Source organism: Epinephelus fuscoguttatus, linkage group LG1 (assembly GCF_011397635.1).
Source record: "Epinephelus fuscoguttatus linkage group LG1, E.fuscoguttatus.final_Chr_v1".
Lineage (NCBI taxonomy): Eukaryota > Metazoa > Chordata > Actinopteri > Perciformes > Serranidae > Epinephelus > Epinephelus fuscoguttatus.
In genome coordinates, this window is record NC_064752.1 from 48,944,952 (window position 1) to 48,955,341 (window position 10,390).

General features: G+C 43.7%; 1 protein-coding gene across 1 annotated transcript in view; it reads left to right on the forward strand.

Annotated features, from left to right (window-relative positions):
* LOC125895321 (uncharacterized) overlaps nucleotides 1-6,200 on the forward strand; it is a 173,238-nt gene extending 167,038 nt beyond the window's left edge. Inside the window, exons 2-3 of the mRNA XM_049587068.1 lie at nucleotides 5,668-5,794; nucleotides 5,876-6,200. Coding sequence (XP_049443025.1) covers nucleotides 5,668-5,794; nucleotides 5,876-6,200 — 452 coding nt within the window. The remainder of the gene's footprint in view (nucleotides 1-5,667; nucleotides 5,795-5,875) is intronic.
* Nucleotides 6,201-10,390: the final 4,190 nt, after the last annotated feature.

Genomic DNA, 10,390 nt, shown 5'->3' on the forward strand with positions numbered 1-10,390 from the left:
TAAGTATTAATATCTGGCAGTATACAAGTGTGACAATAGTCATATGTGTATAATAACAGTAGAAATATGACTAATGTCTAATGATGGCAGCAGCAGCAGGAGGCATCTGGCGGGACCACGGCAGCAGCACAACCACACACGTCACGCTGTCCAGGCACCGCTGCGATATGAGTTAATCTGAGAGACAGTGGAGCACAAAGGCGGAGAAGAAGCCGAGTTAGTGACATCCACAATGGCTGAGTTAGCAAGATGCAGTAATAGAATACGAGAGAGAGAGAGAGAGAGAGAGAGAGAGAGAGAGAGAGAGAAGGAGAGAAGGTGCCTGGTGTATTATAGGGGGGTCCTCCGGCAGACTAGGCCTAAGTCAGCCTAACTAGGGGCTGGTACAGGGCAAACCTGAGCCAGCCCTAACTATAAGCTTTATCAAAGAGGAAAGTCTTAAGTCTAGTCTTAAATATGAAGACGGTGTCTGCCTCCCGGATCGTAACAGGAAGATGATTCCACTGGAGAGGAGCCTGATAGCTAAAGGCTCTGGCTCCTGATCTACTTTTGGAGACTTCAGGGACCACGAGTAACCCTGCATTCTCAGAGCGCAGTGTTCTGGTGGGATAATATGGCACTATGAGCTCTCTAAGATATGACGGAGCTTGACCATTTAGAGCTTTATAAGTTAACAGTAGGATTTTAAATTCAATTCTGGATTTTACAGGGAGCCAGTGCAGAGAAGCTAAAACAGGAGAAATATGACCTCGTTTCTTAGTTCCTGTTAGTACACGTGCTGCCGCATTCTGAATTAGCTGGAGAGTTTTTAAGGACTTACTTACTTAGCTACCTAATAATTGAGAGTTACAGTAATCCAGCCTTGAGGTAACAAAAGCGTGGACCAATTTTTCTGCATCTTTTCGGGTCAGGATAGGCCTAACTTTCGCAATATTACGCAGACGAAAAAATGTAGTCTGTGAGGTTTGTTTTAAATGAGAATTAAAAGACAAATCTTGATCAAATATTCCTCCGAGGTTTCTTACGGTAGTGCTAGAGGCCAGAGCAATGCCATCTAGAGAAACTATGTCATCAGATAAAGAGTCTCTGAGTTGTTTGGAGCCAAGAACAATAACTTTAGTTTTGTCTGAATTTAACATCAGGAAATTGGTGCTCATCCAAGTTTTTATGTCTTTAAGGCAGTTATGGAGTTTAGTTAATTGATTGCTTTCTTCTGGCTTCATCGATAAATACAACTGTGTATCATCCGCATAACAATGGAAATTTATAGAGTGATTTCTAATGATGTTACCTAAAGGAAGCATATATAGAGTAAATAGGATTGGTCCGAGCACAGAACCTTGCGGAACTCCAAAACAAACTTTGGTACGTAAGGACGATTCATTATGAACGTGAACAAACTGAAAACGATCAGATAAATAAGATTTAAACCAGCTCAGTGCAGAACCTTTTAGGCCAATTAAGTGATCCAGTCTCTGCAGTAGAATTTGATGGTCAATTGTGTCAAACACCGCACTAAGATCTAATAAAACAAGTACAGAGACAAGTCCTTTGTCTGAAGCAATCAGAAGGTCATTTGTAATTTTAACTAGAGCTGTCTCAGTGCTATGATGCACTCTAAATCCTGACTGAAATTCCTCAAATAAATTATTATCCTGGAGAAAATCACACAGCTGGTCTGCGACTACTTTCTCAAGGATCTTTGACATAAAGGGAAGATTAGATATTGGTCTATAGTTGGCTAACACCTCTGGATCCAGGGTGGGCTTTTTTAGTAGAGATTCTACAGATTCTGCTGTTGTCATGGGTGTGGTGATGAGAATCTTGAGAAGACTGACAGTCTCAGTGAATGTGGCCTGAAGGTTGTTCTCCATGAAAAACTGGAACAGAGTCAGTGCACCACTGCAAGCCTTGAACTCGCCATTCTCATAGATGAGGGATAGCTCTGTTCTGAGCTTGGGCTTGTTCAACATGGGGTAGGCCTCCACGGTGGTTTCCAGTGCTGCATCCGGGAACTGTACAATGCGTTGCGCAAACAAGTCTCCTTGCAGCAGAGTGGCACTGATGAGGTGCTTGGTAAAAGAGAACCGCTCTCTGGCGTGACTCAGAATGGTATCACATACCTATGACATGATACATAAATAAAAAATTAAAAAAACAGGTCAGTACACATAGTAAACATCAGAATTTAATTTTCACATCTGTTAGTCTAAATGTCATCAGTATCCTCTTACGAGATGAGCATGTTATTTTGTGAAAAGATGGGATAGCTTACTGCTTAAGATCAGGAATGTGAAATAACCACATCTAAACACTTCAGTGTCTGCCTTCCTCAGTACATGTGTGGTGAATTGAACATGGCGTAATAAAAACAAATATATAACTCTTGATATTACTCAGGAATTGAGGAAGGTAGACAGAGAAACATAGCAGAGGGTAATTTTACACATTAATAAATAAAAAAAGTAAAAACACCATTGAGTGTAAACAGAAGTGTAATGTTACAGCTTACCTCTGTAGCCAACTGCTGCTGTTCTCCTTCTCCAAGTGTCCTCCATTTCTTTGTGGGCTGCTGCTGCACAGATCTACTGTATTCCTCACCCAGAGAAGGAATGGAGTCCCTAATCAAAAACACAAGTTACCATCCACAATTACTGTTTCAGAAACTAACATACTGGAGACATAAAATAAAATAGTCTTGTCATTGTGTCTAATAGACTGTATACATTATCATCCTAAATGAATTTCCTGTTTGCTGTCTTTAAAATGATGAAACAAGTATTTATGAGTTGCTGTAGTGTCATTTATGTTTTTACACTGTTTAAGATTGCAAAAAAATATCATAATAAGCATTTTTCTCAGCTAATGATAAATAATTATTTACCTGATGTTTTGCATGCGGTCAGTGAACCTCTGAATGACTCCTGTGATGTAGACCGAGTCGATGTTCCTCTTCTGCAGCTGGTTAAACAGCATGTCCACGTGTGGCATAATCTTGTGAAACAACACCAGGAAAAAGCAGAAATCCTCATCTTCCAGCATTCTCACAAAGTCCCCGGCCTCTCTGACAGTTAGAGGATCAAAGTCACCAGAGTCTCTGATGGTCTGGAAACACTGAAGGAGGTCATCCCTGTGCTCATACACAGTGTTAACAGCACGACTGGTTGTCGAAGTTCCACGAAGTCTGTGTGCCACCACTTGATCAAGCACACTGGTTCGCTTGAATGACCAGGAGAAGAACGCAGCAAATCCACCAAGGTCTGAAAAGAAAGTACTGATCCTGGGGATGTGAGATGTTGCCTGCTGCATGATGACGTTGAGCTGATGGGCATAGCAGTGGACGTAGTGTGCACTGGCGTACACATCCCTTACTTTATGCTGCACTCCACCTGTGGCTCCCCTCATCACTGCTGCCCCATCATAGGCCTGGGTGATCAGTCTGCTCTCCTGTCCGGCAGGGAGGATGGTGCTCAGCCTCTCCAACAGTGCTGTTGCGATTGTGTCAGCGGTTGCATTCTGAAGAGGGATGAACTTGAAAAAACGCTCTTGGATGTTGTTATGGGTGTCGATGTACCGTAGCACAAGCACCAACTGGTAGCGGGTGGTAATGTCAGTTGTCTCATCTGCCTGAATAGCAAGATAATCCGTGTTTTTTACTTCCTCCAGAATTTGAGTTTTAAGCACTGACAGCATGCAGTTCAACAGTTCGTTCTGCACAGTCTTTGAGGTGCCTTTGAAAACCGTCGCTGTCTTCAGGTGCTCCTCCAGTACAGCATCGAGCGAGGCGACCAGATCGACTAAGCCCCTGAAAACACCTGGGTTGTCTGAGGACTCTGTCTCATTGTGGCCATGCAAAGCCAGCTCAAAAGCCCCACAGAATTTAATACAGTCAGTTATCTTTGATAAAATGTGCCTGTTCTTATCCACCTCTTCGTTGTGCTTCCTCACACCAATCCCGTGACCTTCGTCCAGCTGCGTAGCGATGTTAGCTCTGCCTAGCATGGCTCGCTTGACGGTGTTCTCCATATGTGCCCTCGTACACCCATGTTTCTTAAACTTTTCAGATAAATGCTTCATGTCCCTCACTCCTATAACAGTCCATGTTGTATCTGTCCCCGCCATTTTACAAAGTAAACATGGGAAGCAAAATATCGCATTTACATGACTGCATCCAGCTAGCCAAGCCTTCCTGTTGTACCAAATATGCGAGAAGCCTCTCGTATACACTTTACCTTTTTTATCTGGTTTGCTGGCTAATTTTGATGTCCGGCTGATCTCCTCTCAAATGGAATTTGGAGAAGAGACCTGATTGAATTCGGGGGCTGCTGCTGGAATCCTCTGTCTTGAATGTCCGCGTCCACCATTGTCAATGTCTTCAGATATCCACTCCATCACCGACAGACTCGGCTGGGGGCGATAAATTAATCGCCCTTTAGGCATCAGATTCGACGACGCTGATTGGATACATTTCTGTTGCTATGCGCATATCTAATGTCAGCAACAGGTAAGCAATTGGCTGCGCTGCTGCACTGACTGGGCGCTGTTTCTATCACCCCAGAAGCTCCGATGAGGTTAGGAGATGACCAGGAAGCTATTTTCCCCCCAAAATATGATTATTTATATTTTATATACGGCATGTTTTGGTGCATTTTAAACACATTCATACTCAAAATAAGTGATTATTGTTAATTTTAAAAATGTTTATTAAAAAAAATAAATGAAAAATCCAAAAATACCAGGGGGGGCGGCGCCCAAGCGTCCTCTATGGGCCAGCCGCCACTGCCTTCAAGGATATGCCTCCCCAGACCATCACTGACCCACCGCCAAACCGGTCATGCTCGATGATGTTAAAGGCAGCATAATGTTCAACACGGCATCTCCAGACTCTTTCAAACCTGTCACATGTGCTCAGTGTGAGCCTGTTCTCATCTGTGTTGCCAGTGGTGGACCTGCCAATTCTGGTGTTCAATGGCGAATGCCAATCGAGCTGCACGGTGCTGAGCTGTGAGCACAGGTCCCACCAGAGAAAATCAGGCCCTCATGCCACCTGCAGGAGTCTGTTTCACTTTGGTCAGAAACATGCACACCAGTAGTCTGCAGGAGTCTGTTTCACTTTGGTCAGAAACATGCACACCTGTAGTCTGCTGGAGGCCACTTTGTAGGACTCTGGCAGTGCTCCTCCTGTTCCTCCTTCCTGAACATACCAGTCATGCTGCTGGGTTGATGCCCTTCTATGACCCTGTCCAGCTTTCCTTGTGTAACGGTTGGTCTCCTGGTAGCAAACCATTCCTTTTTTGGTGTTGTCTTGCTTTTGTCTGCCTCTCACCTGTTTTCACTTTCATTTGCAAAGCAGGTGAAATTGATTAACAATCACTTGTGCTTCCTAAATGTACAGATTAATATCCCTGAAGTTTAACTGACTTGGTGTTATACTGTGATGACTAAGTGTTCCCTTAAGGTTTTTGAACAGTGTATACATCTTCAGAATGTTACAGTTACGGCTGAAAATGAAAACAGAAATAAGTTTGCAGATTCTGCATATCTCTGCAGTTGTCAGTTGTCTACCGGAAAGTGATTGTTTATGTTGTGGGGGTGAGATTGTCATATCCTCACCTGCAGAGTCTGTGTTTTTAAACTCCCTCCCTTGTGTGTCTCACTCTCTCCTAGGGACAGGTCCCTGGCACACGCAGTGGCTGCAGGATGCACACCTGGAGCTCATCACCTCATCACCACTCAGCTCTAATACTCCGGCTCTCCTGTTATTCTTCGCCAGATCGTTACAGTTCCCCGCGCGGTAACTCTCAGGCCGACTTCCAGTTTGTGTGGATTTCAGTGTTTATTCCTCGTGCTTCCCTTGTGTTTTCTCGTGTCCCAGGAATCATCCAGCTCCTGCTCAGCCGCTGCCTCCCCGGATCCGCTCCAGCCCCGGCTCCCCTCACCGCGACTGGATCCGCTCCAGCCCCGGCTCCCCTCACCGCTACCCTCCATGTGCCATCACCATCCCCCCCCCCCACGCCTCTGCTCCTCTGCCTTCCCCGGGTCCCTCCACTGCCTCGCCGCCTGGATCCCCTCCTCGCTTCCCGCTCCTCGCCCTGAGCCTCCTCCTTCCCTTCCAACCTACCATTCCCTCACAAAATAAACCTGTGTTCGTTGCTCAGCTCTGGGTCTGTGTCCTGGTCCTTCACACCCCCCCTGGTTAACACAGAGATTGGTGGTATGACAGTGGGGACAAATATCGCTTCATCTTTTGGCTTCATCAGTGTGAATGGTTCTGAGATGTCCTTTAACCTCCTCTTTTGATGTTTTCAGGGATTTGCTTTTCTCTTTAATAAACTTAAACAGATCTTTGTAACAGTCTTCTTGATTTTTTCTTCTCTTTGTGTCATTTCCTTAAATTCTCCTCTTTGTGCAGCTTTGAGAGCTTCTGATTTATTTCCACTTGAAAGAAACTGATGTCCTCTCTTTCTTCTGTTGGTATTTTTTTTTTTTTACAAATTCCTCAAGCTTCTTCTTTCTTAAAGGGCCAGTGTGTAAAATGGGTTGAAAACAGTGACATCAGTGGTCAAATTCTAGACTGCAGGGCTCACTCGCTCACCCCTCCCATCGGGTAAATGACGGTGGCCTCGTAGGGACAAAAAGCCTTGCGCACGAGTTTTTCAGGAGTAGGTCTATCTAGCGAGGAGGTGAATATTTATTTAGAAATCTAAACCATGTTATGATATTGTAATGAATCCCTCATGAACAGGAGACCAGAGTAGCGTTCGGGAAAAAGGCCAGCTTATTTGAGCACTCCAAAAACTCTGGTAACACTCCAGGGGGTAAAAGACTCCGTCCCAAACTCTGACTCTTCTAGCGTAACAGACACACTTCATACACACATTCTCGTTTACAATACCTAGCGGCAGTGGCGGTTCTAGGCCAGTTTCAATGGGGGGGGCCAAGCTAGGGCCAGTCCTTTTGATACAGGGGCACATACAAGTACGGTCAAATATCTAAGTCTGAACAATAAGATATATATATGTGTAAGGGGGTCCGGGGGCATGCTCCCCCGGGAGAAAATTTTGTATTTGATTTAAAGGCATCAATCTGGTGAATTCTGAGAGCAAAGTTATGATGGCAGAATATGCCTAGATTTCAACATCTTTGTGCTTTTTATGTGTGAAAAATGTTCCATTTTTACTGATAAAAACACTAGTTGTATGTTATGGTGAAGGGTTACACTTAAAATACGGCCAAGTATTAGTGGTTAAACATTTCAGTAATCTAAAGAAAAATGACTGACGTACTGATCTGCCTCTGGAGGGCTATTTTAATATTTAAAATCATGTGCAGACAAAACATTCTTTTAAAATTCTCACACTCACAAGTACAGTTCCGGATATGCAAAACAATACAAAATACGCAAAACGAAAGGAAAACAAAAGGTGAGATTCAAATAAAATTATGCACAAACAGGCACAAATTACTGCTTTCCTCCCTCCCTCTCGATTTGCAAGTACAGCACCCTGAATCAGAGCATTTCAAAAGCCCTCTGGTAGTTGAATGCCTCTGGGACAGGCCCATTTATAGCAACCCACTGGATCCGTGGCGTGCGTGATCCGGCCGAGGCGCGGGTGCTGGAGCTAATAGCAGCCATTCAAGAAGCTGCTCCAAAATTACACGCCGGGTCTATTTCTGACGGCACGTCAATTTGCACAGACCAAATGAGTCAAACAGGAAGTCAGGCGCAGAAAAGACGAGAGTATCCAGTCGATTTTCAAAATAAAAGACCCATGAAAACTCCGGATCGTATTTCACATCACTACATAAACATGATGTGACAGGCATGAGTCAAATGAAAAGCACAGGGGGGGCCAGACTCGGAGTTACAGGGGCACTGGCCCCTGCTGGCCCCCGCCTAAAACCGCCATTGCCTAGCGGGTACCCCCTCCCTCTCTGCTCCGCCAGTCTCCAGCCCGCACACTGACTGACAGCAGAGCCGGTAAACAGAGCTCAGCTGTTTATTTAGCCTAGCAATATCTCCAGACTATAGTAGCTGCAATGAACGACTTTGAACGCGATTTTGAAGAGTTTTTTGTAGTGGACACAGACCCAGAGCCATACCTGTTTGAGCCGGAGCATACAGATGAGGAATTCCATGTGTTTGATGCTGAGCAGGCGAGAAGAGAGGCTGAATGCACAGAATGGGATTCGGTGCTACCATCGCTGGGGAGATATATCATCAGGAGGAAAAGCGCCGCAGAGAGTGCATCACAAGGAGTGAAGCTGCGTCTTCTTTTCCTCGCAGATGACGGTTCGGGTTCATTCTCTCCTGTTGCGTGGTAAGAGTGGTCCATTAGCAAACTTTATAACTAAAAAAACTTTTCACTACTTTCCAACACTCTCTGCTGTTTCCTCCTCCTCCTTCCTTCCTTCCGCTGTCTTTGTTGGTTCATTTATACAGCGAAACGCGTTCTCTGGTTGGCTGGATTGTCCGCTCGGTCTGCCGTACATACATGGCGGCGCAAGATGGCGACCTCTCTAAAGCAAGGCCCTTGCTATTAATGTATATAAAAGCATAATTATAAGGCTACGAAAACCAAACGAATTTTATTTTATAGCGATTATACACTTGAATAAACATATTAATGGGTAGAATATTCAGATTCAGATTCAGATTGACAATAAACCATGCCAAATATTACACACTGGCCCTTTAAGTAAGTTGTTGGATTTTCTAAAGAGGACAGGATTTGAGGGGTGGAGGCATACTTTTCTTGCTGACTTGTTTCTTCACTCCAAATTTCTCCTCTCCGTAGCTGTACATCGCCTGTCTGCTCCAACTTCTTTTCTGCTGATCCCTTGATTCCACTTAAGATCAGGCTCTGTATTGATGGTTTCCGACTCCTTGGTCATTTCACCATTGACTTACATCCTTGCATGTTTTCCATTTTATTATGTGCCTGGTTGTGTCTTGGACTGTTGCTTGAAACATCTTTTGCCTTCATTGGTGTGCTGGTGCTCTGCTGACTGTGAGGTTCTTCCTGCTGCTGAGCTTCTGTTTGGACCCCTGGACAGTATCTGGTTGACGTGGGGTCCTGGCTTGGAGATTTATCAAGCAGTTCTTCCTTCCTTGATGGATTTTAAGACCATGATTTGATGTGTGTATGGCAAACATTAGTGTAAAAATGTAAATTTACTGTAACATAAGGGGACTGATATCACTTACGTCTGTGTGTCAGTTTAAACCCTAAGCCTGTTTTATAGGCCTCTGCTCAAAAACTGCATACCCATAATGAAATGAATATATCTCTGCAACCACAAGGTCTATTTGAATACTTTTGGTGTCATGGTAAAGGGAACACTTGTGAGATTTATTATGATGTGTAAATATCAGTATATGTGTTATATGTGAAGAGTAAATGAAGATGGCACACAGCACAAATGAAACATTTTGAGGTTTGCCTAAAAAAAAAAAGCATTTTTAGGATGAGTATCCCTTTGGAATGATGCAGCTGCAGCTCTAAACCTCTATCAAATCATAGTACAATATGTGAACATTAACTCTGCAAAGATTGATTCTGATACAGTGAATATTAAAGAGGTTTTAGTACAGAAAATTCAGGCAAGCTCTCCAAAATTGCACCATGTTTGCATATGATTTTTGTCATGTACAATCCTATATCTTTCATTTTTTGTTTCTGTAAATCCCTAATGAAGTTTAGGTTATACACATACAACTATGCAACTGTATATTGATTGAACTGTCCGTTTAGTTTTTTTCCTCTATTTCCCACTCCAAACTGACCAGTACACACCTACTACATTTGAAACTGATTTTCTATTCTGAGCTTTGAAGGCCCATATCTCCGTGACGGCTTGGTCAATTTGAGTGATTGATATCTCGTTTGATTCGTTAGAGCCAATAGAATGACGCTATACCCACCAAAACAAGACTAACAGCACTGTAAGCCAATCAGAGTCAGCAGAACACATTGTGGGGAGATGTCAGCAGCTTTGAGTGGTCATTGTTATGCTTACCCCTGGAACCTCCGGCCGTCAAGTTTTCCTCCCGGATTCATTTGAATGATGGACAACATCCGGTAAACGGGAATGAAGCTAATTAAATGGCAGAATGTGCTTTTCACGGCAAAAAACAACAAAGTAAGAGAGATATTACAAATATATTTTGGCAAAAAGATTTCTGTTGTTGTTGTTCTTTGGCCTTTAGCTCTCTGATGCTTTGGGGTAGAGTGCTTTGCGCATATGTGTGGAAACAGCTTTAATTTGAGATGAACGGCGTGTGTTTTGCATAATGTATGGTCGAGTTAGAGCCCGAAATATAGCGAATGGGTCGGGATATTCATGCTGTACGGAGTTGGATTTGTTGTTGTTTATTTAGTTGTTGTTT